Source organism: Elgaria multicarinata, chromosome 18, assembly GCF_023053635.1.
Source record: "Elgaria multicarinata webbii isolate HBS135686 ecotype San Diego chromosome 18, rElgMul1.1.pri, whole genome shotgun sequence".
In the NCBI taxonomy this organism is placed as follows: domain Eukaryota; kingdom Metazoa; phylum Chordata; class Lepidosauria; order Squamata; family Anguidae; genus Elgaria; species Elgaria multicarinata.
Window position 1 is genome coordinate 11,339,256 of NC_086188.1, and position 14,674 is coordinate 11,353,929.

The 14,674-nt window shown below is 47.4% G+C and overlaps 1 protein-coding gene across 1 annotated transcript; it reads right to left on the reverse strand.

Annotated features, from left to right (window-relative positions):
• Positions 1 to 338: 338 nt before the first annotated feature.
• GP1BB (glycoprotein Ib platelet subunit beta) lies at positions 339 to 4,978 on the reverse strand. The gene is made up of 2 exons (XM_063143872.1): positions 4,890 to 4,978; positions 339 to 1,375 (listed from the first exon to the last, which is right to left on the reverse strand). The coding sequence occupies exon 2, from the start codon at positions 1,365 to 1,367 to the stop codon at positions 762 to 764; it is 606 nt and encodes a 201-aa protein (XP_062999942.1). The 5' UTR covers positions 1,368 to 1,375; positions 4,890 to 4,978; the 3' UTR covers positions 339 to 761.
• Positions 4,979 to 14,674: the final 9,696 nt, after the last annotated feature.

Here is a 14,674-nt window from a genome sequence, read left to right on the forward strand (position 1 = left end):
GGGGTGGCAGAGAGAGAGTGAGAAAGGATGGCAGAAAAAAGTGGGGAGAGAGAGAGAGAGAGAAGGGGTGGCAGAGAGAGTGAGAAAGGATGGCAGAAAAAAGTGGGGAGAGAGAGAGAGAGAGAGAGAGAGAGAGAGAGAGAGAGAGAGAGAGAGAGAGAGAGAGAGAGAGGTACACAGCTCCAGACAGATTACCCAAGGCAATGCAGCTGTCAACAGGAAAAACATTCTAGAGTACCGGGCGGGGGGGGAGACGAGACAGCTTAAGCCATTCACCCTGCACGACTTTGGAAACAGCATCCCCAAATCTCCCCCAACGGCAGGAATAGGCATACTGATTTTCCGTATCATTAATTTTATTTAGAAATGGCATGTCCCATTATGCTATGCAGGTTACAAAATCAAAAGACATGAGGACCTCGTTCTGACCGAGATGAACCAATGGCCTCTCACAGTCTAAGGCAGCTTCCTCCCTTCCAATTCTCCGCATCCGTTGTGCAAAAGGGGGGATTTCAGCAAAATGTGCATCCAATTATTTACATACAGTACGAGTTTTTAGTTACAATAATCTGGTATTTATTGGATTTTGGCCCCACCCCTTTTGCCTCTGGCCCCCACCCTCTTTGTTTTCGGCCCCGCCCACTACTGGAACACAGCCCCCCAAGAGCTGCTTTGAAACAGATTCTGGCCCTCGGGTTCCCCACCCCTGCTACAGACGAGAAGAGGAAGTTTGTGGCAACGCCGCTACCCGAGGCTGATCTTCAGTCATCACCATGCATGTCCGGAGACCCCCATGGGCCCACCTGCTCGTAGAACTCAGCGGTGGTCCTCGTGGCCTCCTTGGCTATCCTCTGGAACCTGCGCACGTAGACGAGGACGAGGAAGAGGAGAACCACTTGGACCAGGATGAAGACGAAGAGGCAGATCTGGGAGATGAGGGCCATGCTGCAATACCAGTACTGGCACGTGGCAAGGATCTCATCCTCCGACAGATAGGTGATGATCCGGTTTTGGAGGTGGGCAGGAGACCAGCAGACAATGTTTCGGTACATGGACCGGTTCTGCTGCGCCTGGAGCCAGGAGCGCAGGTAGAGGATGTTGCAGTTGCATTCCCAAGGGTTCCCCCACAGGTAGACCAACTGGAGACTCTTCAGGTTATCAAAGAGCCCGCTGGGGATGAAGGTGAGGTAGTTGTTGCTGAGGGAGAGCTGCCGAGTCGAGGGGGCGAAGGAGGTGGGGATGGTCTCATCCGTGAGGTCTGTCGTCCCACAGTCGATGATGTCGGTGGCACAACGGCAGTCCTCGGGGCAGGTGGGGGCGACTAGAGGGAGGAAGCCGAGGAGGAGGAAGAGCCAGAGGAAGCTCATCTTCCACGCTGAAAGACATGAGAACGCGAGGCTTAGACTGAACCCTCTGTGATGTCCCTCTGTGATGACTGACTCAAGGAAATGGCAGGATGAGAGAGAGAGAGAGAGAGAGAGAGAGAGAGAGAGAGAGAGAGAGAGAGAGAGAGAGAGAGAGAGAGAGAAGAGAGACATCCCAAAAGGACATTCAGACTTTCCTAACCATGAGGCCCCAGGTGTTATTGGACTGCAACTCCCATCATCCTCGCTGATTGGCTATGTTGGGTAGGGATGGTGAGAGTGGTAACCAACAGCATCTGAGGACCCCAGTCTAGCCAAGGCAGGGACCTCCCGCAAATAGTTGGCTGTTTTACAGAGGTGGGATGCTGCACTGAGCAGCCTGACAAGGACAACCTCTATCAGGGCCTTGGTCAACGGTAGGTATGGTTGGACCTTTGCCAAGGGTTCACAACAGGGGCCCACTGCCAAGTTGCTCCTCTTCTCCACCATTGTAACCTGCTTGTTCATCTGCCTCTTGCTCTGGCCTGGACAACGGTGGTGAGAATGAGCAGTAGATGCTGACGTCTACACTTGTTCCCTGGCACTCCGCCTCTCAGGCGAGCAAGTGGCAGCAGTGAGGAGGAAGAGGAGGATCAAGAGCAGCAGGTGACATGGCTGGTGAGAAAGTCCCAGAGTGCAGGTCACGGAATAATGGGCTCAAGTTACAGGAAGCCAGATTCTGGCTGGACATCAGGAAAAACTTCCTGACTGTTAGAGCAGTACGAAAATGGAACCAGTTACCTAGGGAGGTGGTGGGCTTTCCCACACTAGAGGCATTCAAGATGCAGCTGGACAACCACCTGTCAGGTATGCTTTAAGGTGGATTCCTGCATTGAGCAGGGGGTTGGACTCGATGGCCTTGTAGGCCCCTTCAACTCTACTATTCTATGATTCTATGAAAGTCGACTCACAAACAGAGGGGACCCGCAGAAAGCGTCTCCCCCAAGGGCCTTCAAAAGCCTGGAGTTGGCACTGCTCAGGATGTAGTTTTTTAAAATCAGAATTGGCAAACAATTTTGTCATTCTAACATATCAGGCGTGTAGAAGCAGTTGTAAAGCATGGAATGGAGGTTGGTGGGCAGAAAAGAGGAATTCTAGTCATGTGCTTCAAAATCAAAGTAAAATACATGGCCGTCTAAAGCAGAAACGTAATAACATGCTGTGCTTGTAAAAAGTATAGATCGGCATGAGGTTTTTTGTGTGTGGGGGGGGGGTCATTTTACTGCCCTGAGCCATTTCTCAATGTATCCTGGGTGGTAAAATGTCCCCACAAACAACCATGTGTCTGTGTTTTCAAAAGAAATATGTTATAAACTCACAATATTGGAAAAGAAGCATTGTCATGATAAACCTTTGGGTAACTTTTGTAAACCGCCCAGAGAGCTTCGGCTGTGGGGCGGAATAATAATAATAATAATAATAATAATAATAATAATAATAATAATAATAATAATAATAATAATTTTATTACTTAGACATAGTGTTTTGGGGGTGCCCTGGGGTGTTTTCTAACCCCATAGCAAACCCGTCTCTGTGAGGTCAATGTTCCCCAACAAAATCCCATGATTTGTGCAGCGTACTTAGGGTGCAATCCTATGCGTCTTTAGACAGAAGAAGTACTGCAACCCCATGCTGCAAGGGTTGGAGTAGCAAGGGATGTGAAAGGGCAAAGGGGCAACAGAAATGATTAAGGGGCTGGAGCATCTCCCCTATGAGGGAAGGTTACAACAGCTGGGATTGTTTAGCTTGGAAAAAAGGAGGCTAAGGGGGAGACATGATAGAGGTGTACAAAATGATCCATGGTATGGAGAATGTGGACAGGGAGACATTTTTCTCCCTCTCTCAAAATACTAGAACCCAATGGGGTCATCCCATGAAGCTGATTGGTGGGAGATGCAGGACAAATAAACGGAAGGACTTCTTCACACAGCACAGAGTTAAACTATGGAATTCACTAGCACAAGCCGTAGTGATGGCCACCCGTTTGGATGGCTTGAAAAGGAGGCTGGATAAATTCCTAGAGGAGAAGGCTATCAATGGCTACTAGTCCTGATGGCTAGGTGCTACCACCAGTAGTCGATGCAGTAAGCCTGTGTGCACCAGTTGCTGGGGAACATGGGCAGGAGGGTGCTGTTGTACCATGTCCTGCTTGTGGGTCCCTGGCCAATGGCTGGTTGGCCACTGTGTGAACAAAGTGCTGGATTAGATGGACCCTTGGTCTGATCCAGCAGGGCTCTTCTTATGTTCTTACGTTCTTATCATTCTCTACCTGTGACCCTGAAGACAGTCAATGTAGACGATTCTGGTCTGGTTGGGCAAAATGTTGGAGAAATCCACAAGAAATCAAATGAGTGCAGATTTCTCAGATTCTGTAGGAGACCAGCTTTTTCTGAGTCACATGGATTCCATGGACTTGCTGACTAGGTTTTCCCCTCCAGAATTTTACGCAAATTTAGTTGTAGAAAAATACGAACAATAAAAAAACACCATCCGAAATGTGCATTTCCTGCATTGGCTAAAGCATGAAAATGGGTGTTTGGGGGAGATTTGCACATTTTGCCGGGGGGGGGGGGCGTGAGATCTGCGCATTTTCGCAAACGCAAATTTGCGTAAATTTGGGAAATGGGGGGGGAAATCCAATTCTCTCAATGAGTGGATGATGGGACAAAAGTCACCTGACAATCTGCCTCATTCCAGACAAAATGGATTTTACAAAATCGGTACAGTCCTAGCTTCTACCATTCTAGGCTAAAAAGGTTTCAAGCTGGTAAAACTGGAACCACAAGTAAAGTCATGCTACATACGTAGTTGTCCATCTGCTAAGGTCATCACCTAAAAGCCTCCTCCAGGTACTCTGCCATCCTAGAGACAGAGAGCCACCCCCTTCTTTGCATACAGAAGGTCCCGGGTTCAAGTTCCCCCATTGCCAATTAAGGATATCAGGTAGCAAATGATGGGGAAAGTCCCTTCTCTTCCTAAGACCCTGGAGATTTGGGGGCAATCAGAAGAATCATAGAATCATAGAATAGCAGAGTTGGAAGGGGCCTACAAGGCCATCGAGTCCAACCCCCTGCTCAATGCAGGAATCCACCCTAAAGCATACCTGGCAGATGGTTATCCAGCTGCCTTTTGAATGCCTCTAGTGTGGGAGAGACCACCACCTCCCTAGGTAACTGGTTCCATTGTCGTACTGCTCTAATGGTCAGGAAGTTTTTCCTGATGTCCAGCCGGAATCTGCCTTCCTGTAACTTGAGCCCGTTATTCCATGTCCTGCACTCTGGGATGATCGAGAAGAGATCCTGGCCCTCCTCTGTGTGTCCACCTTTCAAGTATTTGAAGAGTGCTATCATGTCTCCCCTCCATCTTCTCTTCTCCAGGCTAAACATGCCCAGTTGTTTCAGTCTCTCTTCAGAGGACAGCCCCATGGTCCATCCTGCTATAAAGCAGCTTCTGGTGTACCTGAAAGAAAAATGGTTTTCGACTTACTGCTCTGGGATTGCTCTTCTCTGGGATGAGAACCAAAGCGTTGCTAGCCAGCAAGGCAAGAAGCAGCAAATGCACACAGCTGAGCAATCTCCAATACATCCCTGCATGTACCAGAAAGATAAGACACGGGGCGGGGGAGAGAGCCTTCACAGCTGACAGAAGGGACTTCACATCAAACAACACTTGAAAATAGCGTTTGCCGCAGGAATGTTCCGGTTTTGGCAACATCTGTTCTCAGAGTGATAAAAAAACCAGAAAAGATTCTCTGAAGTTTATTTATTCTTTCTTTCTTTAAAGTATTTTTAACCAGCTCCTCAACCCACCCACCCCCCAAAAAGGGGGCTTCCCAGAGTGGCTTACAACCAATCAGCAAAAGAAGAAGAAGAAGAAGAAGAAGAAGAAGAAGAAGAAGAAGAAGAAGAAGAAGAAGAAGAAGAAGAAGAAGAAGAAGAAGAAGAAGAAGAAGAAGAAGAAGAAGAAGAAAGCCCCACAATCTAAAAAGACACGGCACAGAAGGAAGAAGGAGTGACGAGGGTAGAGGAAAAAAATTAATTGATTTTCAGCAGGGTTGGTGGAATGGCTCTTCTGCCTCTCATCTCTCGAGTTAGGAGTAGTCCAACTGGAGCAGGCCCTGGTGTTCTCATTACCGGCTCCTGGCTCCTTTGCTCCTTCTTCTTGCCCACAGGGCAGTTCATGCCAGTCAGCCCAATGGGTGGGGGGGGCATCCAATGGGAGCAGGCCCTGATGTAATTGCCTCCTCTTGCCTCCATGTTCACTGACTCACAATGCCCTTCTCTACACATTGATTCAGACGCTGCATTCTGCTGTGTATGATGCAGCTTCCTCTCTAAGTAAGTTTGTTGAGCTTTAGCCTGCAATCCTGAAGAAACTCCATTGCATTCAATGTGATTTTCTTCCAAGAAAACACGCCGAATATATCCGACAGTCTGCAAGTCCCTTCCTCCTCTGGCCGGGTCAAAAACGGTTAGAAGAAGAAGGTAAAGTGAATGCCAAAGTTCATGTTGCTCTGGTACAGGCCTTGTTTGATTTTATCTACAGCAGGGTTAGGTAATGTGGCACCTTTCAAATGTTTTGGACTACAATTCCTACCAGCCCCAGCTAGCATGGCCAATGCACAGAGATTATGGGGGTTGTAGCCCAAAACATCTGTAGGACACCAGGTAACCTAACCGTGATCTATAAACTCAAGGCCAAAAACGATTGGAAAGGCAGCCTATAAATAAGATCAATATACTTATCTCTGCCACATTATTGATGCAAGTACCTATTTTAAAAATGCAGGTAACAACCAGAATGATGGGGAACTTGCAGCTTTCCAGAGGTTGCTGGGACTACAGCTTCCATTTGCCCTGATCATGGGCCGTATTGGCTGGGACTGGTGAGAGAACCTCTAGAGAACTGCAGGTCATCCCCCCACCCAGCCCCCATGCTATGGATAAGCTAGGCTCTGAGCAACTTGTACCCCACTGCTCTTCCCTTGCCTGTTTTTGACAGGGCACACTTGCTTCTGTTGTCATGAGCTCAGTGATCTGAGCACCTCATGGGCCAATGGAGGAGACCAAGCACACTGCAGAACTGGAGATGCCTTCACCACCACCAAGGCACCCAGAGACTTCCAAGATTGAGACCCTTGAGCCTGGACCCAAACCTGCCACCCCCGAGCCCAGTTCCTGAAATCATAGAATCATAGAATAGCAGAGTTGGAAGGGGCCTATAAGGCCATCGAGTCCAACCCCCTGCTCAATGCAGGAATCCACCTTAAAGCACCCCTGATAGATGGTTGTCCAGCTGCCTCTTGAAGGCCTCTAGCATGGGAGAGCCCAAGACCTCCCTAGGGAACTGGTTCCATTGTCGTACTGCTCTAACAGTCAGGAAGTTTTCCCTGATGTCCAGCCGGTATCTGACTTCCTGTAACTTGACCCCGTTATTCCGTGACCTGCACTCTGGGATGATGGAAAAGAGATCCTGGACCTCCTCTGTGTGACAACCTTTCAAGTACTTGAAGAGTGCTCTCATGTCTCCCCTCAATCTTCTCTTCTCCAAGCTAAACATGCCCAGTTCTTTCAGTCTCTCTTCATAGGGCTTTGTTTCCAGATCCCTGATCATCCTGGTTGCCCTCCTCTGAACACGCTCCAGCTTGTCTACATCTTTCTTGAAATGTGGTGCCCAGAACTGGATGCAATACTCAAGATGAGGCCTAACCAGGGCCGAATAGAGGGGAACCAGTACAGCCCAAAATAGTGTTTGCTTTTTTGCAGCCACATCACACTGTTGTGTGATGTGGCTCATATTCAGCTTGTGATCTACAACCATTCCAAGATCTAAAATGGTCCAGCACACCCACCTCCGAGAACTTCAAAACCCATAGAACCAGTGCACCATCCAGTGCAGGCAACTTTGGAGAGACACAGGAGTGCTAACGTGCCCCTTTAAGGCTTCGCAAGGAAGGGGCTGGAGTTCAAGTAGGGTCTCTGGCTGTCCAGGTATTAAAAGCTTCAGTCCAGTCTCAGACTTTGCCAGAGCAAGTTGTTCTCTAGGAGCTTTCCTTGGTCTTGCGATGGCTGGCCTGCCATGCTGTCCTCAGCCCCATGTAGACCTAGTTGGAACTGGAACATGACATCAGGGCTGTTTGGGCTGACCAGCAGATCTCCACTCCAGTTCTTGAATTTGACCACCTGGAGACTGAACATTTTTCAGGGCTAATCGTAGTCAACTTTCGGCAGGGTTCCTCCTCTCATTATGGCACACCTAGAACCTGGAGGGTGGATGTTGGGTGACCTAGAACTCTATGAATGTTGGCTTTTTATTTTTATTTTTAATTTATTTAAGGATTTTTATGCCGCCATTCAGCCAAAAAAGGCTCTCACGGCGGCTTACAAAAGTATTTCTTGACAAAAGTATTTTTGTACGGATTGGCAAAATTTTCTGTTCCCGGTCCGGATCACTTTTGCATGCTTTTACCTATAACTCAATTCCGTTTCTTTTTCTTCCTTTTTTTTAAAAAGAATCCTCTCAAAACACTATTTAAATGTGTCTTTTCTCCCAACATGCCTATTTAAATGTTTCCATATGTTTAAAGGTGCCAAGAACTGCAGTGCAACAGTTATAACCTGTGCATTGGTCTAACAAAGGAAGATCAGCTCATTTTGTGTAGCAGGGATGCAGAAACTCCGACAGCTAGGGTGTTGTTGTTGTTTTTCAATTTTTATTCTAGAGTAGGCACAGAGGCTGCAGTTTGGATCTGGAACCCAGAACAGAGGGCGGGGGGTTAAAAAAAATCTGGTTTCGGGGCCCTCTGCTTACTGTTGAGTAAAAATGAAAACAGAAGTCATAGCTGCTAGTTACAGATTGAAAGTATTGTCTGTTTTGCCCCTGAGTGCGTGTAAAGTGGTATAGAAACACACAGGTATAATCTGGAAGAGAACGCATCATACATTACTTTTAGGGTGGAGCTCAAATTAGCAGTGGAGGGAGGTAGAACTTCTTCACACAGCGCATAGGTAAGTTATGGAACTGACTACCGTAGGATGTGGTGATGGCCACCAATCTGGATGGCTTTAAGAGGGTTGGATAAGTTCCTGGAGGCAAAGGCTATCAATGGCTACTAGCCCTGATGGTTGTGTGGTATCTCCAGTATCCGAGGCAGTCAGCCTGTGTGCACCAGTTGCTGGGGAACATGGGTGGGAGGGTGCTGTTGGCTGACAGTTGGTTGGCCACTGTGTGAACAGAAGCTGGACTAATTGGACCCTTGGTCCCACATATTTATTTCCCTTAATTTTAGCCATATTGAGCACCCACAGCCATGCCCCACCCTGTGGCCACACCCCCTCCTTGTAGCCACGCCCCTTACCCCAACCACAGATCATTGGGTAGTTTCTCACTTGTTGTGCAGTCCACGTCCCTCCCCCCCAGTTGAAAAGATTAAAATGTTTCTCCCAGGGCTCAGTTACTGGCAGCAAGAGCTAAAATAGGTTGGTATTTTGGTCCTACCCCTTCTGCACAGCCCGCTATTGGAATGTGGTCCCTGAAAGCTTCTCCAAAATTGAAATCCACCACGGAGAGCGATTCCCGACCCCTGCTGTACAGGAATTCCCAAAAGGTCCAATTCCGTGTTCTGTTACAGATATTCATTCAACAGCATGACCGACAACAGTGATGGATTTGTTTTCTTTTTAGTTTACTTCATTGATCAGTTCAGGTAGTAAACATTATATTAATAATAATAATAATAATTTTAATAAAACGGATATATTTAAAAGGTTCTGTTCTCTTTGATCACAATGACAAAAAAAAAATGTTCAACAGAAATTTACAAAACCAAAACGAACAAATAGAAAGGACGGAGGGGGTGGGACCGATACAGAGCAAGGCAAAACGCGGGCGTCACAAAAGCAGGACCAACGAGCCGCAGTTTACAAGGTGGCTGCAACAAGGGTGGTGTGGAAACCTGAAAAAAGGCAGGAGCTGTCACACGGCACGGGGAACAAACCTTCCCTCCCCCTCCCCCTTGCCAGGAAGAAAAATAAAATAAAATAAAAGGCCTGGGAGAAGAAGCACAAAGCTAGTACCGTAAAGTAGCCGACCGCCGGAGCAAGATGGCATATTGGCACAAAAAAAGGTTCATCACCTCTCCTTTCCTGCCCACAAACTATTCGTGAAAGTGCAGGCCTTGCCCCGACCCATTCCCAGAAAAAACAGTACAACGCCGGCCGGAGCGCACCTTGAAAGCCGAGACAGACGTCCCTTTAAATGTGTGTCTAGCACAGCCTTCCTCAACCTGGGGCGCTCCAGATGTGTTGGACTACAACTCCCAGAATGCCTCAGCTGGGGCATTCTGGGAGATGCAGTCCAACACATCTGGAGCGTCCCAGGTTGAGGAAGGCTGGGACTCTAGCAGCTACGTATTGGTGTGTTTTCGTTTCCATTTTTTACTCCAGAGTAGATTGCAGTTCAGATTAGGAACCTAGCATGGAGGCAGTGCAGGGCAGGGGGAGTTTTTAAAAATCTGGATTGGTCCCCCTGAGCCTACTCTAGAGTAAGAATGAAACCCCAAAAGCGTAGCTGCTGGATACAGATTGAAAGCGATGTCCGTTTTGGCCCTGAGTGCATATGTAAGGTAGTGTAGAAGTGCACAGACATAACCTGGAGGAGAAAACATCAGACTTTGTTTTCAGGCTCATCACATTTAGGTCAATGCTCAAATTAGCGGTGGGGGTGTGTGGGGGGGAGGTAGAAGGACCTTAATCAATTCCACGAAACCCACCATTTGCTTCCCTTCCTTTTGGCCACATTGTTCCACTCACAGACGGCTTTAAAAAAGAAAAACAAAAAAAGTCAGTAGCTAAAGGGGTCAAGGCCAGTGCAACAGGTAAGGGGGCCTGCCCCCTGAAATCCCAGCACTGAACTATAGCCGACCAACCAAACAATGTACTAAAGGCCATCAGGATCCATGCAATCTGCAACAGACTTTCGCCATTCTTCACGTACAGCTAGGGAACGGTGACTTTTGACAAATCGACTGGGCTTCCTTTTTTGTCAAGCACCCAGGTCATTTTCCTGGCTTCCACATCGTCGGCTGAGGACCTTATCACCATTTCTGGTGCAATTCCATGGAAAAGAAAGGGTAAGGCATCTTGCTTCCCTTAAGGCAGCATCTCTCAAACTTGCTTTTTAAATTCAGACCAAAGCACACCCACAAACACTCTGCATTCTGAATATCCAAACCCTTTCTGGGCAACCTTCTCCTCGAAAGCCATTCCCGACCAAGGCCATGCCAACAAGAACACGCGCACACACAGAGAAATCCTCGCACACAGTTGTTCCGAGTGTCAACAGCTGCTCCACGCTAGGAAAAAGAATCAGCTCCGTTTTAGGGCAGGGAATGTCTTTTGATTCAAATACAGGGACAGTTTGCCATCCTGCTTCTATGTCACAAATAGGGCTGCTCATTTTGTTTTTGGCTCGACGAAGGTCCACAGCGTGCCTGATATGGTTGGCATTTGCGGGCCAAGCCATGTGTGTGTGTGTATATGTATGTGTGCCCAGCCATAGTTCGCACAAACAGCTATTAGCCCAAATTGGCAGCTGCAATTTGCACAAATTTGTGTGATTTGTGAAAACTGCAGACCACATCCGCGTAAATTGCAGCCAAAATTTGCACAAACGGGGGCTGAAATGGGCACAAATCTGCGCAAAATTCAGCCATAATTTGTGCAATCAAAACACAAGGAACATCCATGAACTAAACCGATCCACTGTAGACCGAGTTGGGCTCCGTGGCAGAAAATGGACCAAACTCCAGGGGCTGAAACAAGGAAAGCTTCTTAAGTTCTTCCCCCTAAATGGATTCCTCTGACATCCCTAGTCAGAAAGATGATGCTTAAGTTTCCGGGGTCTCCAAATGCACAGAATTGGCTGCATCACCCAAACCTCGGCCATCAAATGAAAGGATTGTTGACAGGGGCATTGCTAGGCTGGGACCACAGGGCCCGGATGTATTTCCCAGGACTATACATGTATTTTACAAATCTCTGGGTGTCCACTGGTGCCAATGGAAGGCAGTGTTCTTTTCTCAGCTTAATTGCCATGCGGGGGGGGGGCATTTTCAAGGCTGATTGCAGTTTAAGGAGCACATTATAAAAGAAAACACATTCTCAATAGATTCCAACCAATCAGGGACCAAACCCCTGGCGTGACGGCGTTAAAATGCCATATAACCAATCAGATTTGGCTGTGTGACAATGTCATACACGCTGCAAAACATGCTTCCCCTGCATGGGAATTAAGCTTAGAAAGAAACTTTCTCCACTGATTTGGAGGTCAACAATCTCCAAGTATTGGCCATGCTGACTGGGGCTGTTAGGAGTTGTATTCCAGGACAACTGGAGGGCACCAGGTGGCCTAACCCTGTTCTACATACATCATTATCGTCAGTGCAGAACAGCAGTTGCATCAACACACAAAGCTTGTCTCTTCTGTTCATCAGCTGCCTGGGCTTGAATCAGCAACCTTTTAGGCCAAGTCAATGAAGTCTCCATCACCAGAGAAGGTGGTGATGATGACTGGCAGCTTGATTTTCTAGAAGAAAATACAGGAATGACTTGTCAGTATAAGAATACTTTGCCCTGACCAGAATGGTTCAGCTGAGAGTAGGTAGCTCCCATAAGTCTCATCATGAATCAATGCTACAGGATGATCTAATACAATGAATGCATTCCTTCTTACACAGTCTGGTCTGGATGGGCTCTTATCTTACAAAAAAAAAGAAGAAGAGATCTTTCATCAAATTGTGGAGAATAAAGTCGCAACGAATGAATCAAATTGGAGACAGACACTTAAGAAACTGACTATACCGTACGATCTTAGTGTACATACAGCTATGAACACAAACTGCATGGATTCTTAAACAAGGATACACCCAGTATGTTTACAGATGAACGTATTTACATGAAAGGGCTTTTGGGTGGCTCCAAAAGCGTGCCTTTATTTGTTTGCTGCCCCTCCTAGCAGCTGCTTTGTCATCTTGTTTTTATTATTATTTTAAACATCTTCCCAAAAGAGATCCCAACCAATCAGGGATCATACAGCTAACGTGATGGTATTATGATGCCATATAGCCAATCGGATTTGATGGTGTGACAAGGTCATGGAGCCAGTTCAGAGTGAAGACAATGCTATCTGCCCTTACTCTGAACGGGTGAACATTTAAGCCCCTGTTTGCGCGTGCACACACACACACACACACACACAGAAGGTTTGTTTTCAGAGAGGTGCTTTTTTGCAGGGAGCACAAGTGACTCTTAAGCATTTCCTGTTTCAGACTGGCCTTACTGTTAACCCCATGGATTCAAAGGGGTTCAAAGTTCTATGAATCTGACCTGCAGCTTTTTCCGAATCACGCGGATTCTGTGGACTTGCAAACTGGTTTTTCATTTTGAGGCAGGGATTTGCGCTAATTCGCATCAGCGCTACTGCGCACTCACACTACTGTGAATTAGCACTAATGCAAAATCATGCTAATGCGAATTAGCACCAGTCGAGCAAAATTCCGGTTTTAAAGAGAGCCAGGGTGGTGTAGTGGCTAAGGTGTTGGACTGGGAGTTGGGAGATCTGGGTTCTAGTCCCCACTCAGCTACGGAAGCTCACTGGGTGACTTTGGGCCAGTCACAGACTCTCAGTCCAACCTACCTCACAGGGTTGTTGTGAGGATAAAAACGGAGAGGAGGAGGGTTATGTATGCCGCCTTGGGTTCCTTGGAAGAAAAAATGTGGGATATAAATGTAATGAAATAAATAAATAAAATTGAACCTAGGACTTTCTGCATGCAAAGCAACGGCTTTAACACTATGGTCCCTTCCACATGGTTGGGATACTTGGTAAGAACCATACTACCACTATCAATGTAAGAACCAGCCCTTAGACTGGCCTCACGTAACTATTTTTTCCCCTCCCTTCACACCGTATAGCAAACATCTGCCTACAATTGTCATTTATTTGCTTTTTTTTTTCCAGTCGTTTTGCCAACTTTTCGTCATTCTGCCACTGGTTCAACATCTGAAGCATCTAGAGTCTCGTGCAAAGTATTGGCGCGCACTGGAAGGGGGAGGGGAAGCAGAAGGTCAAATGCGCGGCGGCATCTACTCCACTGGATCATCGGGAGAGAATTGATTCAAGGGTAAAGTTTTGCAGAACCCCCTGGAATATAGGACAAAAGAAGCAACCCAACAAGGTTCTAATCACATGTAGACATACGCGGGGCTGTGGCATGGTCATGTGGGTTCCACTTTCAGAGCAGTGCATTATCAGGGAAGATCACCCACAACCAGCCGCTCTCGTCACAGGATGTGAGGTTAGCATTAAAGACGCGCTCAACTGGAACACAGTCACTGCTGCAGAAAAAGAGTGTGCTTATCTCTCGCCAACAGGTTCCTCTGCCTTCCAGGCAAAAACATGTCCCTTGTGGGCTCTTCCCCCTTTCCCTCACCTCTAAAAAAAAAGGCCTGCATGTTGGAGCATCGTATGGGTGACTAATAGTAAGAAACAAAAAGAGAGAATCCTATGAGGCAGTGGCAAAAGCAATGCTAGCCAGGGCCGGCCCTCCCATTAAGCAAAGGGAAGCAGTTACTTCAGGCGGCAGATCCTGGGAGATGGCAGCAAGGTGTTGGAGGAGGGAAATGCACCCCCTAATACCTGCTGGCCTTCAGGTGTGGTGGAAGACGCTGCCTGATCAGCAACATTGACGAAAGGTTTATCTGCTAATCTAGTTAGCTTTTGGACATGGGACTGGAGGGGGTGCCATCTGGCTTCCTGCCTCAGGCAGCAAAATGTCTTGGGCCAGTCCTGTTGGTCTCCAGTTTAAAATGATGCCCACCCCACTCATCACCACCATCATGTATTGGGGCATTTCAACTACGTTTGAAATTAGATGCAAAGGCATGTAACAGAACCCCGTTACCTTAAAAAAAAATCAATCAATCGGAGGTGCAACAGCCATGGTTTTCAGATGTTTTATGCTTTATTTCTATTATTGTTGTTAGCTGCCTGATGGGGTCAGCCTTCCCATAAGTTAAAGCAAGGGAGGAGGACCTCCGGCCCATGGGCCCAATCCACCCTGCAAAGGTTCCCCATCTGGCCTGCATCCTGCAGGGACTGCCTGATATCATTTGGCCCACAGAGGGCTGAAGGAGGGAGGAAGGAGATCATTCACACACACACACACACACACACAAACCACACAACTTAGTTCACCAGCCCTGAAGCAGAGC

What these genes read in the sequence shown, in the direction of transcription:
- GP1BB (XM_063143872.1), bottom strand. Translation starts at nt 1,367, where the DNA reads ATGAGCTTCCTCTGGCTCTTCCTCCTCCTCGGCTTCCTCCCTCTAGTC.